This window comes from Periplaneta americana, chromosome 10, assembly GCF_040183065.1.
Source record: "Periplaneta americana isolate PAMFEO1 chromosome 10, P.americana_PAMFEO1_priV1, whole genome shotgun sequence".
Classification (NCBI taxonomy): domain Eukaryota; kingdom Metazoa; phylum Arthropoda; class Insecta; order Blattodea; family Blattidae; genus Periplaneta; species Periplaneta americana.
The window spans coordinates 90,201,990-90,223,436 of NC_091126.1; the positions used below are offsets into that span (position 1 = coordinate 90,201,990).

The following is a 21,447-nucleotide window of genomic DNA, read 5'->3' on the forward strand; positions in this document are numbered from 1 at the left end:
GCAAGTGTTGCGTTACAACTGTCTAATAACATCTGACTACTTTACCGACTGTTTGAATATCACCGCTAAGAGTAAACATAAACAATGTCTGACGCACCCTTCCTTATGTCTAGTTCATAATGTTGATGTAATTGAAGCTCGAACACACCCATAGTACTATACACTACCCAACACAACCCTTATTTCTTCAGTTCTGTACTTGACAATTGAATGATAAGACTTGGCGAGAAATCTGATTGCACACCAGAGATTTTGTGTTTTGTTTTTTGAGAATTGTTTATTTTTTTATTGTACACTAATTTTATATCTCACTTCACCATGCGCAATATTTCCATAGTATTAAAATGTACAGTACATTGTGATTGTGATTTAACTGACGCACAACTCTAACAAGAATTGTTTCAAACAGCTACTGTTTCATTTGTAGGTAGTAATTAATTTATTAGCACTTTTTTACATTTTTATGATTTGTACGAAAACCTGGCGTGTTAGAAGATATTTCAGCATATTTTCGAATTGAGCACAAAAAATCCGTTAAGAATCGCATTTCAGATGTAAAAACAACAGAAAAAGTTTCTATTTTTCTTTTACCAAGTAATTTTATAATTGAAGTGTTGAGTCGAATAATGGTCTATGTTACAATTTTTCAAAATCGAGTTTTTAATGGAATAATGCTCTGTACAGTCTTACACAGCTGTCACAAAAATTGTTTTTCAATATCTGTATCAGAGGCACTTCTACACGAGTTAGAACAATGAATTTCTTGGTTGGAACAATGGTCTATGTCACTAGTCACTTCTAGCATATCCAGTTGTTTACATCGCATCGAGAGTTATTACACGGGAGTTTGTTCCCTTTACGAATACTGGGTACTTGAACTCTGTGCATCAGGTTTCGGTTGATCTATTGCGTAAAATCGACGACTGCAAGACAGTGACAATTTCTACAGTAGATACTGACTGGCTAAATAAATCTGAAAAAAAAAAAAAAAAAAGGATCCAGACAAATTAATAAGTGGAAAGGTGTGTCACGAAAATCGCTGAGAGATAGTGGTCTTGAGTATACAACAAGGAAGACTAAGTCGCAAATTAGCGAGAAAGATCCCCCGAGTAATGTAAATTCCTGTTTGTTATTTTTGCAGTATTTTATTAGTTGTATTATAATTTACACTTTACCTAGTATTAGTTGGTCTATGATGTGTTTTGTGGCGTCGCGGTCTAAGGCATCCCGCCTAGGACTCGCATTACGGAATGCGCGCTGATTCGAGTCCTCATGAGGGAAGAAATTTTCTCATGACATTTCGGCCAGTGTATGGGACTGGTGCCCACCCAGCATCGTGATGCACTTGGGGAGCTACGATAGGTAGCGAAATCCAGTTGCGAATACCAGCTATAACGGCTGGGGGGATCATCGTGCTAACCACACGATACCTCCATTCTGGTTGGATGATCGTCCACCTCTGCTTCGGCATGTGGGCGTGAGGCCAGCAGCCGGCTGGTCGGTCTAGGCTCTTCACGGGCTGTAGCGCCACGGATTATTATTATGATGTGTTTTGCCACTATAGTTTATCTTAGAATTTTATCAACGTATTTCGTATCAGAAACAGATTTGTGGAAATTCTTGTAAGGAGATGTGCTCACAGCTTGCTCTTGATGTTAGAATGGAGCTGTTTAAAATGTATTAGGCCTACTCTCTTATAGTCAGCATTTAAAAACTATGATTGTAATTATTAATAAAATTTATACTTAACAGATACCGGCAAGCCACCTGTTGGGTTCGATACTGAATAGTCCGGACAGGGGTTCAAATTCCATCCCCTAACAATTTATCAACTGTAATATTTAATTTTCTTTATTCATCGTTATTGTTACAACTTTCATTAATTTAATGGTGTCCCTACATCTCAATACTGCAGTTATTTTCTAATAATAGTGTTATTATTTGATCAATATTGTATGTTTATTCATAATATGACACTGAGTGCAACTTTAATAAATTACATGGTGTTAATTCATATTAATATATAACATTTAAAAATAAATGTCATAATAATTTTGTTCATAATTTAATCTTTTTGATTTTGTATGCTTCATAATATTCTGATTGTATAAAACTGTCTATTGTCTGTATTTCCCAGTAGCATTTCTGTGGAGTTCAAAATGTTACAAACTTTCAATAACATACAATCGTATACTTCGCTTAGTGTACAAAACATACTGTTGAAATAACGGTCTATATTGCTCTCCAATAGTAAATTTATGAGAGGAATTACGATGTAACATTCTTGTTCCTCCTGCACAATTATCAGATTGTAACATAGACCATTATTCAGCCCAATGCTTCAATTATACAAATGAAAGCCCTGGTGGTAGTTGCTTCTTTATAATAATGCAAAAATCCTACAACTTTCAGTATCTGCAACTAGTCTGCAAAGTTTTTCATCTGTGTGATAAGATGAAAGTGTATGACATTGGTGCAGATTTTTCTAGACATTGAATAAGCCATTGAATAAAGAGACACGAGAGCATAGTCCCTGGCACATGGAAGTCCGATATGTAATGGCGGTTTCATAAGCTTTGCAGAGATGTATCACTACCAGAAATATTGAGACAAATTTACAGTTATAAACAAGTAATTATCACGATTTTAACACATTACATATAACAATTACTTTGACATGTATTAACCGATAATCACGGCACTAAGTTAAATGTACAGGTATTTACAGAATGAATTTTGGGGCTGTCAGAGAGACTGAATGCTGTAATTGGTTGCAGCAATGTCGGTATCATAAGGTAACAAACACAAGAGTGGAAAGGTATTGGGCACAATACTGCCCTAAGTTCCATGATATGCATACAAACCAATAAGTTACTTCAACATATGAATAAATTTTCTTCTTAAATTTTACAAAAGGAATTTTTATTTTCATCTGTCAAGTTGAGTACTGTGACTTTTCTGGAGGGAGGTTGATCAGAGCATGGTGCCAACTACAACACTTAGCTCTAGTGTTGAGGCCACAGAAGCATAGGGCTCTAAGTCTCCCCATGCACTTTTCTGGTGTGTAAAAGGGATACATACATCTATTTTTACTTTCACTATTAGTGTTTTAGGATGTGTTTTTACCTATTGTAGCAAATATTTTACAATGAAAGGAACTAATTTTTTATTCATTTTAAATTAAACATGATGTTGATGATGATTACCACAATGATGATGATGGTGATGATGTCAGCGACAACAATGATGACAATAACAAGAACAACTCACAAAAATAACAGGTAGATCTTTGTTGTTAATATTGTTCTTATTGTTACCATCATACAGTACACATTACTGGTGCCGCTATCTGATTTCATTGCATAGGTAATATTACGCTTCCATTGTCAAGAGCACACCAGAAATCTTCAAAATTCATGAGATGGTCCTCATAATCTGAAATAATTCAACAGGGTCCAGATGCTTATCTCGGACAATGAATGGAATCTCACGGACTTTATTGCCTACCTCTTCATTGATGAGTGGTCGGACAGTCATTGCAAGTTTGCTTAGGTTCTTTGTGTACTCCATCTCTATATGAGCTCGTTTCTCCACATACATCATTACATCTTTCGCATATTTCGACCACATTTTTGCATGTTGTAATGCAAAATCAACACCTTGTTCCAATAACAGCAATACTCCATCAATTTGCTGAGGTGAAAGGGTATCTGGTTTCTTATCTTCGGCTGCTCCAACCCCATACTCCGCATCTGATGCAAGATTCTCACATGACTGAAAATAAAGATGGTAATGTGAGCACAAATAGACAAAAGATCTACCTACTCTTTCTTTTTGTTTTCATATACAATTTTAATATCACTCATCATAATATATAAAATATTTATTTAGAATTTGTTCGTTATTCATAAAGAACTGATGAAGAAATTATTTCTGTCAATTTGTATGTATATAAGAAAATGTATGGAAATCTGTATCACGATTTCAGTGTATTAGCCTTCAAGATTGCAGTGTTTATTTCTATGCAATGCAGAAACCTGATCATAAATTAATCTGGATGAGATTGTTAATTAAACTAAATGAACATAATTTGTTTCCACGTCCATTAAATCAAACAGAAGCAAGAAACGTTCCCATATTATTAAGATATAAAAATGTAAGCATTCAGACGAAAATATTGAGTCATTAGAGGAGCTAAATACTTGTTCAGAAAGATTTTTTTTTTTCCAGAGTAGTGCAAGCATCAACATTTTCACTACCAATATTAAATTACCTCCACAAGAATAATACATGGCGCAAAGATTCATAAATAGGTTCAATCTTCAATTACGATATCAAACCAAGATACACATCATAATAATGTACTTATATCTTTCGATTTTATTGGATAATTTGAAGAGATCAAAATTGGTAATTGTTACTACAAAACCAGAGTGTTTTTCTGGTAATACCGTAATATGTAATTCATCAAATGAAAGACTTTATATGCAGCTTAAACTTTGGAATTTTCCTACATTTTGTTTCCCATCGGCGAAGATAATCATTTGGAAAATAAAATTTTTGTAATCCAAAACATGCACGTAAAGGCACATAGAAGAGGCACTGCTGTTAGGCTGTGAGCAGAGGTTGAAAGCATGTGAAGTGGGTTGTTGGAAATTAATGCATTATATTATTATACAATTTGATATAAAATTAAATTTTGTCAGAAACAAAACAATGATAACACCTGGGAATAAGCTGTTTCACTGAAAAGTGAAAAAACATTTCTATACACAGTGGCTGATTTACAGTTCTGCAGCCTGTAGGCACCCACGAATTTCCCGCCCCCTTTTTCCTTAATATATATCCCTCCATTTTCATCCTCGATAAAAGTTTGAATAAAAAACTTATGCGCTGTATCAGGGATACATTGTCAAATACAATGGCTATTCATAAAGAAACTTCCGTTTTCAAATAGCATGTACAACAACAGAGACAGTGGCGCCACTCTTGCGGTGAATGTACCTTGAAGCAGTACACGTCGAGCAGCGGTAGAGTCAAAGTTGTGTCTTTGTTCCTCTCTGAGCCACGTGCTGTAAAAATGTGTGCTGCAATCGCAAGTCCCACCAGGTGTGAGGTGCATTCTGTAATAAGATTTCTTGTGGCCAAAAACTGTAAAGCTAGTGAAATCCATCGCCAAGTTTTTTTAATTTATGGGCCAGACGTAATGAGTGAAGACAATGGTGCTGTAGGTTCAAAACTGGGTGAACCAATGTCCATGATGAAGAAAGAAGTGGTCGACCAAGTATCGTGAATGCAGATCTGATTCGTTTGGTTGTCGAAAGGGTTAGAGCAAACCGCAGGTTCACCATGTCGGAGCTTAGTGAGGATTTTCCACAGATTAGTCATACTCTTCTGTACAACGTGATTGCCAAAGATTTGGGCTATCGGAAACTTTTTGCCAGATGGGTGCCTAAACTTCTTTCTGTGGAACAAAAGGCTCAGCGGATGGGAGCAGCACTGTCCTTTCTTGAGCGTTACGAAAGAGAAGGTGACGCTTTTCTCGATCAGGTTGTGACAAGAGATGAGACTTGGGTGCAGTATGTGAATGCAGAAACAAAGCTTCAATCAATACAGTGAGGCCATACTCACTTCCCGAAAAAACCCACAAAGTGTCATCAAACACTTTCCATGAGGAAACTCATGGCAACTGTCTTCTGGGACTGAAAAGGAATTTTGCTAGTGGAGTTCTTGGAGAGGAATGCCACAATTAACGCTGAGCGTTACTGTAACACAATAACAAACTTGAAAAGGGCCATTCAAAACAAAAGTCGTGACATGTTCAGCTCTGGGGTGATTTCCTGCAAGACAATGCCCAGCCGCATACAGTGCGTCATACTGCGACCAAACTGCAAGAGTTCAACTGGGAAGTATTGGATCATCCTCCCTATAGCCCAGATTTGGAGCCTAACGATTACCATCTCTTCATGCACATGAAGACGTGGCTTGGCTCGAAGAGCTTTGACGATGACGAAAAGTTGAAAACCAGCGTCGTAGGTTGGCTTCAGTCTCAGGCGGCCGAATTCTACGATTGCGGAATTTCAAGCTCGTCAACGCTACGATAAGTGTCTCAATGTGACTGGAAACTATGTGGAAAAATAAACTAGTGTGTATACTTTCAAACGTATTGTAACCCAATTCTGTAACGTCATTCACAGGTTTGTAAAAAATAAACGGAAGTTACTTTATGAATAGCCCTCGTAGAACAAGTCATCTAATTTTGAGAATGAAACCAAAGTTGTGCTAGTTATAACTTATTTTTATTTAGTTTACAAATGAAGAGCATGGATCTATAATAAAATAAATAATGAAAGTCATGCAATACATTTTCTCTTCATATGAAGCAATAAACCATACTTAGTTTCAGCTTACAACAACTTTTTCACTATGGTTCACTCGAAGTGTATAATACGTATCTACTATCACTAATATTACAGAACTCATTATTACAAACCAAACAAATGGTCGCATAGGTCTGTAGATGCTCTTGATGCCAAGATATGCAGAATAGACATAAAAATAGACCAAAATACTGTTGCATTCTGAGACATAAAAATGTTCCTTTAAGTAATTAACCATAATAATATACAACTCGGCATCGGCATTTTAAGATAACAAGAATTATGATCAGTTTGTAAGACTGCCTTGAAATTTGAATTTTTTTATGTAGGCCTACAGAGAGAATAAAACTTTCTATTGGTAGATGTGCTGCTACACAGCAATTACAAAGACAACTTAGTATCAATAAATCAACTACTGCTGATGTAAAAAATGATTAAATATAAGAATTTAAAAGTGATTTACTCAAATAGAGCAAGCAAAAATTGAATCTCTCTACTCTAGTTTTTTTAATAATTTTAGAGTTTCTTTTTAACAATATATTAATCACTGAAGTTAACTTCAAGAAATGGAGGTGATGTTGGGATATGTGAATTTGTTTGTAAATTCTATCTTCTTAAGTTTCCTAGTTTTAAAATTCACAGCAGGTTAGGTTCTGAGCTAGAGAGGACCACACATTATTACTAATAATTCTATTGTTCAACACATCCTAAATTTAATGCTTCCATAGAAACACTGGCTGTATATTCTGTGGTAGGAAATTGTTATCATCATCATCATCATCATCATTGGCGCTACAGCCCTTGGTGGGCCTGGGCCTCCCTTAGTAATTGTCGCCATCCGTCTCTATCTTGTGTAGCAGCCTTCCAATTCTTGCACCCCAACTTTCTGGCATCCTCTTCCACTCCATCAATCCATCGCAAGTGCGGTTGACCTCGTCTTCTCTGACCTCCCGGATTTGTTATTACAATTTTTTTGCAAGGTTCACTTGGGTCCATGCGTATTACATGTCCTGCCCACCTCAATCTGCTAGTTTTAACTGTATTGATTATATTTGGCTCTCCTAGAAGTCTATATAATTCATAGTTGCATCTCCTCCTCCAGAGACCTTCCTCAAATGTTGGGCCATAGATCCTTCGCAGAATCTTTCTTTCGAAAATCTCCAGTCTTTTTTCATCATTTTTGTAGATTGACCACGTTTCTGCCGCATAAGGAAATTGTTATAACAGGAAAAAAATCTCTCTCTCTCTCTCTCCTCTCTCTCTCTCAAATAACTCACCAAGATATTAGTGTAAAATTATCTACACGTAACGTATGGCATTACAGCTTCTTTAAAAAAGATTGGACCTATTATCTTCCCACCATTCATGTTTTAACTTTCGCATCTTGGAGTGACATTTGAAGACAAGATTAGATTTTTTGTACACCAGGGGCGGCCCAGAGGAGTAGGGGGAGGGGTTGTGTACCCCTTGTACAGTGTTCTCATTTTACGAGGAAACTTCACATCATTCCTCCGCCAGCCAACTTCCTGCTCTCCTGACCGCAGCATGAGAAACCAGTTCTACAAATCAGTTCTGTTGTTGCTAAATGTCTTGATTTGCCCGTAGTAACAGAACACACTCCCTGCCGGTGCAAACACGACATGCAGGAAAGTGTACACCGGGATTCCACTGTAATCTAGTTTCCTCGTAAAATGAGAGCACTTAGAATCCCTGCACCCCATCAGCACTCCTTCCAAATAACCTATAATGTAATCTTACTATTATAGCATTTAGTCATGTATAGACTGATGATAATTTTAATGTATTTTAAAATTAAGGGAGATTCCTTCAAAGTTTATTTATTTTATGCTTTGTTAAAGAGTGTTATTTAAATTGAATTTGGTTATATGTAGGTGTAGTGAAAGATGCTGTTTTGTTTTGTTTGTCGATTCGAGAACATAAAATATTCAGGTGCATTTTCGTTTTAGATATTACTTATAGCACCTTTCACTATTTATAGTGTCCTAGCACCCCATTCACACTCCCAACTGTGAAATCCTGGTGCTATCACTGTCGTAGACAATATTCTTTTATATGTTTTTGTTTGAAACCCACACACAAAATAAAAGTTTGGATACAGAATCATCATATCATAATTCCTGCAACACACAATATCACACACTTGTAAGTTCAATACTGGTACCGGTATATATTATGTAAAAATCTGTACAGAAACACAAGGGACAACCGTTTCCTGCAAAATATTCTGGGGGGTAATTTTCCAGGCAATATGGAATGTGTCAAAGTTTTCCTTACATTAGTGAGAACTGTATGTAATTGTTCATGCTTATCTTAAACACCACTGTGTCCCGAATTTTTCAGCACATGGATCGTTCTATAACTTGTCACATTAAAACCAGAGAATCTTCCCTGGAATTTTCTTTGAACTTCACACCTAAATGTTAATAAATATGAATTTCACGTCAATTATTTTTATGTAATAATATAACTAAACTGGATCATTTTACACTTAATGACAAAAGACAAACACAATAACTTATGACATGTACAACAACATGTGTGTTTGTTCATTACAAGTCCTTGCTTGTAATAGAAACTGCTCTTCATAAGCTTGACAGGTATTAGCAATGGTGCTATAGCAACTTTTGTTCTCTCATACTACGAAGTTCACTTTTACACAGGAAAATAAATAACAAAACTAATATGTAAATACATTGTATGTAACATATATAACTTACAGTTATTTACAAAAATGTGGGCTACTGACTTCTACAATTTAGCTAAAGTTGAAAGCATGAAATAGAGTTCTTTACCTTCGTCTTGCTGGACATGGAGCTGGAGAGAGAGATGTTGGTGTCAAGATCTCCCATCAGATATTCTGAGACTCTGTCAAAGAAGGAAAAGAATTCAAATTTCGACCCGAAGATACAAATAGAAATACCAAGCAGGCATATTCCAGGTGGTTACTCTAAAGACGAGCCATAAATATTTCGAAGTTATTCATATACTGGTACTGATTTATATATAATTGTTTTTGGAAATGTGTAAATTTTTGTTCTAGATAATGTAAGAAAAAAAACACTATTTTAATTACTGTAACTGCAATCATTTATGACCTTGCTAACCTTAGTAGGTTATTAATCATTAAAAGAACTGAGTGGATCTAACAAAAGCCAATGTTGTTTTCCATTGAGTTAGTAATGTGGAACAAAATTTGTACATACGTTTGTAGATGTGGAAATTAATGTTAGTGCAACTTTCTTTTTTGAAAGATGTTAGCTGCAGCACGCCATGCATGACTGATATTATAATACGTAGATAAGTCTATACAAAATTAGTGTCTCGAAGATGCCATACTTTCTCATTGTAAGTTTTACGTATTATGCAACATTTCAGTTCCTTTGACATGTTGCGAATGATATTGTTCATTTTCTTGAACTATCACTTAAAACTTAAGTTGTTTTCTGTGCACAGAATGAAGATCCGTTTTCGGATTGAAATTTCCAAATAAAGCAAAGTCACTCACTCATTCATACATACATACATACATACATACATCGTATGGTTCAAATAGGAGTATGTAATTAATTTTTCTCAAATTCCCTTGATAAAACTTAATATTTTGTATTTGGTTCTGGATTACCTCTGGTTTGCGAAAATCGGTACGTACTTATTATTGACAAAGATCTCAAAAGTTATTAGTCTTGTATAATAGGATTGTGTTATTTCTGAAGAAATCATCGACTTGAAAATATGTATATGGAAATTCCCTCCCAAATACAGTGAGAATCTTAAAAAAACTAATGGTTCACAAGTCCACTGCTTACCAGTGTAACTCCCTTGCAATCGCCAGCATCTCCTCCTATGAACTCATCACATCTCACTGGTATTTCCCTACATTCCTTTGTGTTAAGTTACAGCGCAGTTGCAAGCTGTCTGGAACTGTGGGAGATTTGTCGTGAGTCAGACTTCATTCATGGTAATGCAGTAGGTAGTGTGTTGTGCTGTGCAATGGTTAAATATTTACTGCGTCATCGTATATACACTTATAAAGTGCAAGAAATTGTGTGTAGAACAAGACAAACATTTAGACGAGAATTTTCAAACAGTACAATTCCATCACGAAAAACAATATTAGATTTAGTGAATGTGTTTCGCGAAACAGATTCTGTGAGTGATAGTAAAAAGAAACAAACACGTCATGTGGTGATAGAAGACAAGCATTGGTGCGGAGTAACTGACGCAAGTAAATGATATCCGCCAACATCATCATACATCGAAATATTTTCTACGACTCTCATGGCGTCATGGCTTCACTTGCAAGATAGATGTTTAGTATTGTGGCGCCATGTTGGAAGACCTGCTCTCGCGTCGGGGAAGTTGCGCATGCATCTAATGAGAAGGATGGTGCGGGGTGACGCGGAGCAGAGGGAGCAGGGAACATCTCGAAACTAATCCTCTGGAAGTTTCGCAAAGCCACGCGAACCGGAGATTTGAGAACGTGTGATTTAATAAATAAAAGGGGAGAGTGAGTAAGGCCCGTAACACACTTGAAGAGTTTTCGCTAGCGAGAAATGTGTTGCGCGAAAATTCAAAGATTGATAACATGGATTCAAATATTCAAATGGACGTCCACATACTGGAAGAGATTCTCGTTCGAGGCAAAAACCTCGCGCGAGTTTCTCGCTGGAATCGGTACCGGTAGCTCAGCGAATTTTCTTGACACATTTATCCTGAGAGGATAAAAAGGAGGGAGCATTCCAAGCAAATATGCAAATATATCGGTGTGACGGATATGACGACAAACTACACCTTCTATGCCCCATAATCCTCCGCGAAATACCATCAATCGCCAAATATTAAATTGCTACTATCGCTTTCGGTCATACGTAAACGGTTTAGAATGGATGTGGAGGTAACAGGAGTATTAGCAGATTATTGTTTCAATGTAAATTTCATTGTATATTAACAATGTTACGGTTGTGACATGGACTGAACATTTCATTTCCACATTCTTTCTTTTATCAAGAAGGATGTTGGCACTCCTTCACATGTTAAAGCATAAGGGGACATATCAACGGACATATTCTACAGTTGAGCCGTGCAGAATATTAGCCTACTTAAAAAAAAAAAAAAAACACTTGCTGAATTTGACTACACTTTTGAAATATTCACAACATGTAACAATTTGTAATCGTAATAATATGAACAAAACAGCTGATAAACACACCGGAAAAAGATGTGAACTATGGGTAATTTGACGGCCATGCTAGTACACCTCTTTGGTTCCACCGTTTCAAGCTTATGGCCAAGGGTTGCATTTATCAAAGATGTTTGACATTTATACTCTTTATGACGATTGAATGTAGAAAATGATATCACAGGTGGCGATGAATTGTATTGTTTTTATTTGAAAATGAGGAAAGATGGCTCATAATTGCAGTCAGAAACTTATCGAACTTGTACGATGTCACCCGTAGGCCTATTTATATTATACACGGGATGAAAACTATAAAAACACGAAACTTAAAGAAGAAATCTGGAGACAAATATCTATCAGATTATCTGAAAATAAATAGGGTTATATTTTATTTTGATGAGATTTGATAGTATTAATTCAACATTAGAAATAATATATCTACAGTATATGTCTTAACAGTTTACATAATTTTAATGAGAATATAGCAAAGAATCCTCTATCATATCATGAATGGCAAAAAACTTTGGTCCACTCAACCTGAAATAACGCCTAAACGTATCACCATTCAAATCGAAACCAGTGTCCAAAACTCGCACATATTTTCGTAAGATACAATGTGATTTTCAGATATTTCTGGCTTTAATTTTAGGCCTACCTTTTCTTTTCATTAACAAAATATGTTCATGTAACTCCATTTCCTCATCATCTGGATACTCAGATTCAACATAGCGTTCGTACGTAATTTGTAAAGTACGACAATATACTTAGAGGTTATATATTTCAGTACGACAATATACATAAATACATAACCTATATTATTTCCCCCAACGAGTGATTACTATAACAAGAAAAATGCTTCCTGCATGAAGGCAGTGCATAGATGATCATAGCAAGGTCTGATCTGTGATAACGAGAACTCGCTAAGTGTGTGGAGGAAGGCTCTTCGCCTCTTTCTCGCAACACATTTCTCGCTGGCGAGAACTCTTCAAGTGTGTAACGGGCCGTCAGCTGTGAGAGAGCTAGCTAGGCTTCAAGTCTTGGAGTGAGGTGAACCTGAGTTCGACGGGCAGTGAACATGAGTAGGTCAGCAACTGTGGTAGCGTCCAGGCGAGTGCGGCGTATCCGGAAGTCTTGGGTTCGAAGTGCAGTGAACTTTTTCTGGAAGGCTTGGGGTTCGATGTACCGTGAACTTGAGTGAGTGAGCTAGAAGAACTAGCCAAGGCGAACGAACTGAGAACTGACAGTTTTGTTTTATACATAGTGCTTTGTGAACATTAGTTGAAATTATAAGTACATTGTTGTTCTTCTCAATAATACATGTGAATTGTCATTGTCGTTCGGTGGAGTGCAATAACGACTACTGTGTTGCTGTGTTGAGTGGAATACCCATTGTTGACGGGTGTGAGATTCAAGTTAGAAATAAAAGTCACACATTATTATTGAATCAAAGTTACATTTGGTGTCAGAAGTGCGACATTGTGGACATAATGGAGAACCTACAGCAGACCCTGCAAGCCATAGCGGAAATGAAAGCAGACATGAGAATTGACATGAACAAGGACATTAGTGAGGTGAAAAATGACATAAGTGAAGTAGAGGCATACATCAAATACGATATTAGTGAAATGAACAAGCACATTATTCAGGTGAAAAAAGACGTAAGTGAAGTAAAGGCAAAGATGAAACACGATATTAATGAAGTGAAAGACGACATGAACAAAAACATTAATGACGTGACTACACAAATTGGTAGCGTTTCGACGCACGTGGATGGAAGTGTTGCTATCGTGAAAGATGAATTTAAAGCCGATTTTGAGAAACTGAACGAGAATTTTGCAACTATAAACGAAAGAGTGGTGGAACTAAGACAGGACATAAACCATATCGACGGCAAAATTCGCGCTCTCCAGCGTCGTCAAGAGGAGACGAGTGAGATGCTGGATAAAAATGCTGAGGAAAACAAGCACATACTCGCGCTAATGTATCATCATGCTGAAGAAAACAAGCACATACTCGCATTAGTGGATCGCCAGGCTAGAGAACAGAAACAGATAGTTGCCGAAGAGGTTCGAGGGGCCATGAAAGAAATGGCAACAGAATTAAGAACCCCATATAGTGGCCCTGTGGAACCATTGCCTTCAGCCAGACATTCGAACATCAAGACGCCGAAGTTCGACAGTACGATGTCTTAAGCGATTTTCCCTCGCCAGTTCGAGGCTACCGCGGTACATAATGGGTGGACGCCAGCGGAGACTACCCAGCTGCTGACCGCGCTTCAGGGACAGGCGTCGGAAATACTTCACAGCGTTCCAGAAGATGGAACAGCCGCAGAGATAATGGAGGCCTTGGAGGGACGTTATGGTGACCATCAATTTGCGGCAGCATTTAGGACCCAACTGAAAACGAGGATCCAACAGTCAGGCGAGTCCTTACAGGAATTTGCAATGGAGGTAGAACAACTGGTCCATACGACCCTCAGAGGCCTACCTCCTAGATTCGCCGCTGCAGAGGCGGCCTACACCTTCGGCATCGGAGTTCGAGACCCCGAGATCAGACAACTGCTACCCTTGGCTGAGCATCTCAACATTAACAACGCTCTGGCGGCGGTCCTCAGAATGGAGGCGGCCAAGTTGACGGCGAACGTCTCGGCATCGCACCGGATTAGGAGCGTCGCGGCGGCCGACGTCCAGAAAGGCCAAACGAAGTCACCCGAGCGATGGAGATGAGGAGTGTCTACCTGCTGCTCCTGCGGCGAACCTGCACACTTAAGGAGGGACTGTGACCGATCTGGTCACCAACAGGAAAACTATAAGGGGCCAATGCGAGGAGAGGCACGTCGGCGCCGTCATCACAATCCCCTCGGCTGATCTTGAAGACGGTTAACAAAAGTTGCGACGATGGGCTGATTGCTGACGGATGGATAAGAGGCCGTCCATGCAGAGTATTGGTAGATACTGGGGCGTCGCTCACTATCGCCAGACCAGAAGTCGTGCATGGCCTACCTGGGAGGACCCCGCTGCGCCGATATGAGCTACGTGCTGCTTCAGGCGAGAGCTTGCCCATCCAAAAAGAGATTTTCCTGGATCTGACCTTGGGAAAGAGGAGACTGGAGATGTGGGTGTTCGTCGCCAACATCACTGAAGACGTTATCCTGGGACTCGACGCCATGAAGATCTTCGATACGACGGTGGACGTCCGGCGCCGTATCCTCCGTTTTGGTCAGGATGAAGTGTTCCTGAGGGCCGTCGAAGACCAACCCATGGCCAGCAGACTCACCTTGGAGAATCAAGTGATAATCCCAGCACTCTGCGAGATGGTGGTGACGGCACGACTGGATGGACAGCCTAAGAGAAACCTGCTCGATTCGCTAATAACTCCGATAGATGGGGTTTATATGGCCAGATCCTTATTCCCAAACCAGAAGATGGTACCAGTGAGGGTTCTGAATGTCACCAATCGGGACAAGGAGGTGCCTAGTGGAACTGTATTAGATAGCGTCGAGCCGGTAGTGTCTGTGACGTCTCTGGGAGATAACGAGGAGCATCACCGACCACGTCCAGATCTAGACCCATCACTGAAAGAGCTGGCTCGAGAATTGGCGGACAATTTAAGCACAGGAGGAAGAAGACAAGTCCACGATTTATTGACAGAATTTTAGGACGTGTTCAGTCTGTCTGAAAATGACTACGGGAGAACGAAAAAAGTTCAGCAACGGATCAACACCGGAAATGCTCGCCCAATCAGACAACCTCCTCGATGTGTTCCTCTAGCTAAACAGAGGGAGATTGACAACTGGAGGGCATGAAAGCAAGAGGGGTCATCGAGGAATCCGACAGCCCTTGGTCATCACCCGTGGTGCTGGTGAAGAAGAAGAATGAGGACCTGCGTTTCTGCGTGGACTACAGAAGATTGAATGACGTCACCAAGAAGGACTGCTTTCTCCTTCCACGAATTGACGACACCTTGGACACCCTGGCAGGAGCAGTGTGGTTCCCAACGTTGGATCTCAAGACAGGGTACTGGCAGGTGGCGTTACATCCTGAGGACAAGGAGAAAACGGCATTCTCTACAGGTCACTGACTATGGCAGTTCACCGTCATGTCATTCGGTCTCTGCAACGCACCGGCAACATTCCAGACTAATGGAGTCCGTAATGAGAGGCCTGACATAAGACACCTGTTTGGTGTACCTTGATGACGTCATCGTGGTCGGCAAGACTTTCGGCGAACAGCTGTCGAACCCGAAGAAAGTGTTCGAGAGACTGCGACAAGCCAGGCTGAAGTTGATCTCGAAGAAATGCCATCTGTTCCAGAAGGTCAGCTACCTGTGGCACGTAGTAGGGACCAACAGAGTGGCCACGGACTCGGAGAAGTTGCAAGCCGTCAGGGGATGGCCGAGACCGAGGGACAAGCAGGAGTTGCGCCACTTTCTCGGCCTCTGCACTTATTGCAGAAGGTTCGTAGCTGGGTACGCCAACATCGCCAAGCCTTTAACCCAGCTAACCGAGGAGAACAATTCCAATGGACGGATGAGGCGGAGTTATCTTTCCAAACGCTGAAAGAGGCGCTCTGCACTGCTCCTGTACTCGGATACCCCATCCCTGGAAGGAAGTTCACGCTCAACACGGACGCTAACAACGTAGGCATCGGCGGAGTACTCTCTCAGGAACAGGACGGGCCTACTTCAGCCGAACACTCTCCAAGACTGAAAGAAACTACTGCGTGACCCGTAGAGAACTTCTTACCATTGTGGAAGCCCTGAAGCATTTCCACAAATATTTGTATGGCCAGGAATTCCATCTGAGGACAGACTATTCTGCACTCACCTGGCTATTGGGTTTCAAGAATCTGGAGGGGCAGTCCGCCCGTTGGGTTCAACGCCTGCAGGAATACAACTTCACCTCCGAACACCGCCAAGGGAAGAAACATTCTTACGCTGATGCCCTATCACGACGCCCGGATGGCTGCAAACACTGCCTGAAAGTAGAAGAGCGAGATGGCGCCCACGCAGTCCGAGCAATCGCCGCCCAGCCGAGCCCAGGATGGGATAACTCCGCCATAAGGAGGGAGTATTTGGAGGACCCAAACATTGGACAGCTACTGCGTGATGTGGAGTTCGGTCAGAGACCAGTGTGGGCCGATATCGCCAACCATAGCACCACTAACAAGAGCTACTGGGCCCAATGGGAATCCTTTGACAGTCAAGAATGGTATCCCGAAGAGGATTTGGGAGTCGGCTGATGGTAGGATCCGAATAGAACAACTTGCCCTGCCCAGGAGCAAGGTGAAGGAAGTGCTGGAGGAGACGCATGCTGGCGTGACTGGAGGCCACCTGGGAGCCAACAAGACGCTGAACAAGTTAAGGCAGAGGTTCTACTGACTGCATCAGAGAACCGACACGGAACAATGGTGCCGAATGTGCGACACATGTGCAGCCAGTCGCGGACCAAAGACACGCAGGAGGGGAGCCATGCAGCAGTACAACGTGGGAGCTCCTTTTGAGAGAATCGCCATCGACATTGCTGGATCATTCCTGTCATAGATCGAGGAAACCGCTACTTGCTAGTCGCCATGGATTATTTCAGAAAATGGCTGAGGTGTACGCGATTCCCAACCAAGAGGCTTCGACGGTGGCAGACACACCACTTGACAACTTCATCTACCGATTGGTGTGCCCTGGGAACTGCATAGTGATCAGGGGCGCAACTTCGAATCCAACCTGATGAGAGAATTTTTTGAGCGTCTTGGGGTGCATAAAACCAGGACCAGTCCCCTACACCCACAGTCTGATGGCATGGTGGAATGCTACATCAAAACCGTGGAAGAACATTTGCGGAAGGTAGTGTCCATCCATCAGCGAGACTGGGATGGTAGAGTCCCACTGTTCCTCTTGGCTTACAGAGCTTCGGTCCATGATATAACAGGAATGACACTGGCAAACAATGGTCTTCGGAAGAGAGCTGCGCCTGCCCTGTGACCTGCTGTTTGGCACGCCACCCAGCACAAACCAGCCAGTGACCGACTACGTGGCAGAACTCACTGAGAAGTTGAAATCCATCAACTGGCTAGAGAGCACCTCAAGATGGCCAGCGACAGGATGAAAGTGCGTTACGACAGATTAGCCAACTCTGCAGGATTCCAAAAGGGCGACCTGGTGTGGCTGTATCGACCAACCACGACCAAAGGAAAATCACCGAAGCTGCAGCCTGTCTGAGATGGAGCCTACTGCGTGGTAACCCGGATCAACAATGCAGTATATCTTATCCAGTGACAAACCCCGAGGGAAGATGATGGTGGTGCATCTGGACTGATTAGCGGCTTACCAGGAGACTGTCCGGGACGTACAGCCCTAAGGAGGGAGCAATGTGGCGCCATGTTGGAAGACCTGGTCGTGTCGGGGAAGTTGCGCATGCATCTAGTGCGAGGGAAGGTGCGGAGTGATGCGGAGCAGAGGGAGCAAGGGGGAACATCTCGAAATGTATCCCTCTGGAAGTTTCGCAAAACCACGCGAACCGAAGATTCGAGAAGGTGTGATTTAATAAATAAAAGGGGCGAGTGAGTAAGTCAGTTAGTTAGTTAGAGAGCTAGCTAGTCTTCAAGCCTTGGAGCGAGGTGAACTTGAGTAGATCCGCAACTGTGGTAGCGTCCAGGCAAGTGCGGCGTTTTCGAAAGTCCTGAGGTACGAAGTGCAGTGAACTTTATCTGGAAGGCTTGGGGTTCGTTGTATCGTGAACTTGAGTGAGTGAGCTAGAAGAACTAACCAAGGCAAACGAATTGTGAACTGAGAGTTTTGTTTTGTACATAGTGCTTTGTGAACATTAGTTGAAATTAGGAGTACATTGTTGTTCTACTCAATAATACATGTGAATTGTCATTGTCATTTGATGGAGTGAATAATGGCTACCGTGTTGCTGTGTTGAGTGGAATACCCATTGTTGATGGGTGTGAGATTCAAGTTAGAAATAAAAGTCACACATTATTATTGAATAAACGTTACAGTATATTCTCTTTTCCTACTATAACGAATTATACACGATTCCACAGCCAACTAACTACCTTGACTCTCGGTTTATTCTTCTAATGTAACTTCACATCATAATTGTAATATACTTCACAGCACAATCTATTGCTATCAATGCCACATCATCAGCCATATCTGTACTCAAGTTCTTTCTCAATAGCCACGGCCTGCTCCTGGAATTTGCTGCCGCTGGACATCAGGGGTACTCTTAGTCCTCAGTTATTTATAATTAGGTTGTTTAGGAATATTTTAAATGCATAGAATTTGTTTTTTTTTTTTTTTTTGCAGCTAGAATATTATTATTATTATTATTATTATTATTATTATTATTATTATTATATATTTTTATGTAGTTATTACTTTGTTGCTTCCATTAACACTAATTTCTAGGTAATTGTTGTCATTATTTCAAAGTAACCCTTACTGATTATATAATTTATACTCTTCCTTTAGTTTTGTGATTGTATTGATATGCATTCAATCTTTTTTTATGTTAATACTTGTATATGCAGGAATTGGTGTCAGGTTGCCAGAGATAGGGATGCCTGGAAATCAGTTTTGAGGGAGGCTGTGGCCCGATTTGGGCTGTTAAGCCAACAACGATGACAACAATGATGATGAATACTTGTATATGTATTTTCCTGTATGTGTTTGATCTGGTTGAGTGGAAGAGAAGGCCTGATGGTCTTAACTCTGACAGGGAAAATGAAACTATTATTACTACTACTATTATTATTATTATTATTATTATTATCAGGGAACGGATTTATATGGACTAAAAATATATGAAATATGTAAATATATATGTAGTTATTTTTACCAAAATATGGAATTAAATATGGATTTTTACCAAAATATGGAATTAAATATGGACTTAAAATTATAAAAAAATGACTATGTACGTTAAATATTGGTACATTTTAATCAAACTAAACAAAAAATATAATGGACGTACCTTATCTTCCAATGTAGTTTCAACAAAACACAATTTTTATTGTCTGTTACCATAACAATAGGTTACAAACATTTCTTTCAAGTGCTGAAAAGTGAATCTTCTTCTATTGTCTCTGAGGATAGATTTATACTGACTAAAAGAGCGTTCGACGTCACAAGAAGTAACTGGTACATAATTCAATTTCACAATGTCTGCTGGGGATAAGTCCAAGTTAATCTTCACTGTTGATTCACCACTCATCACAGCAACAACCTTTTGTAGTTCTTCATATCCAGGGTTTTTTGAAAGTACAGTGTCCACCTTAGCTCTTACTGCATCTGCAACTTTACCTCTACCACGATTCAGTTGTTCCACAGTACTATTTATAATTTCAAAACTTTCAGATAGTGAAAGGTGCCTATTTTGGAGACTTTTGAGCGTTTTTATGATGCATGAAAATGTATGCTGAATGTGAGCTAAGTCATTCTTCACACTTATGTCACAGGTAACTGTTTTCGCAGTATCAATTGAGACTGCATCTTCAGAGTCCAATGCAAGGAGAACATTGTTAATAGAGTCTATATGTTCGGCATAATATTCAACTGCTTCTAGCCATGTACCCCATCTAGTTAAAATTGGCTTTGGTGGCAATGGAATTTCAGGGTACATTTCTTTCAACACGTTAACTCTACTGGGAGCTTTGAGAAATACTTTTTTCCTGATGAAATCAACAAATCTACTTTAGGGAAATTGTCTCTGACCACTTCTGCCACACGATGAAATGCATGCGCCACACAAGTAAAATGAGTCAATTTAGGATATACAACAGATAATGCTTGTCCAGCTTTGACCATATAAGGGGTAGCATCGCTAATAAAGAATAACACATTATCGTACATAATACCCTTTGGCCACAGGATACCCATAGCTTCGTTGAACAGTTTAACTATAGTTTTGTTATTGCACTTTTCTAGAACATCACAATGTAAAAGAATTCGTTCAGAATATTGTTCACTTAACAAACCGATAACTACATTACCAACAAGTCTACCTTCTTTGTCGGGAGTCTCATCAATGGAAACCCAAATTGAACTATCTTTAATTTCATCTCTTATCTTCTGTATTGTCTCATCGTAGATGGATGGAGCATACGTCTTCCTAAGTGTTGACTCATCCGGGATTGTATGTTGAGTATATTTTTCAAGGAATTCCCTGAAGACCTTATTCTTTAGTTTGTAGAGAGGAATATCAGCAGAGATGAGAGAACGGCACAGGTCGATGTTAAACTCAGATCTTACATTCGATGTTGTTGGTTGTGTTAAAAACAATTGTCTCTGCTTGGAATTTAGTTGTTTGTTGGCCTGATGTTTACTAGTTGTAATGTGTTGTTGCACCAGGAACTTTTGTGTAGATGATACTGCACACTGACACAAATTACAAAATAATATTTTATTGTCAGTTGATAAACCATCTTCTTTAAATTCTGAAATGTAACTTGTTAGTTTTGATTTTAAATTGACTGAATGACGTACTTTTGGCATATTTACCGTCTTTATAGTATGATTTACAAAACTGAACCTATGTGTACTCTGACTGGCATTTAACTGTTGAGCTGCACAACTGAAGTCTGTTAAAAATTTTAAATTAAATTAATACAGTTTTGTAACTTACTTTCCCATTGTTGATAGGACTGCTAATTTTCAAATAACTCTGATGTTAAAGGGATTACTGAACATGTGTTTAAATCTCTATTGTTGAAATGTATTTTTAAAAGTTAATGGAATTTTGTTTTGTTTTATTGTTAAACCTAATATAATATGGACTGTTTTATATGAAATATGGAAAATATATGGAAATTAACGAAAATATGTACTAAACTCTAAAATATGGAAAAATATGGAAAATAAAAGTAG

General features: G+C 39.6%; 1 protein-coding gene across 10 annotated transcripts in view; it reads right to left on the reverse strand.

Annotated features, from left to right (window-relative positions):
* LOC138707878 (rho GTPase-activating protein 45-like) overlaps positions 1 to 21,447 on the reverse strand; it is a 200,512-nt gene that overhangs the window by 72,318 nt on the left and 106,747 nt on the right. For 9 of the 10 annotated variants that reach the window (XM_069837891.1, XM_069837889.1, XM_069837890.1 and 6 more), the window contains 2 exons: positions 9,194 to 9,266; positions 3,508 to 3,774 (listed from right to left, as the gene is read on the reverse strand). In XM_069837891.1, the coding sequence (XP_069693992.1) occupies positions 3,508 to 3,774; positions 9,194 to 9,266 (340 nt within the window). Of the gene's footprint in view, positions 1 to 3,507; positions 3,775 to 9,193; positions 9,267 to 10,207; positions 10,240 to 21,447 lie in introns of those variants that run through there. The other variant, XM_069837898.1, reaches the window with a different exon arrangement.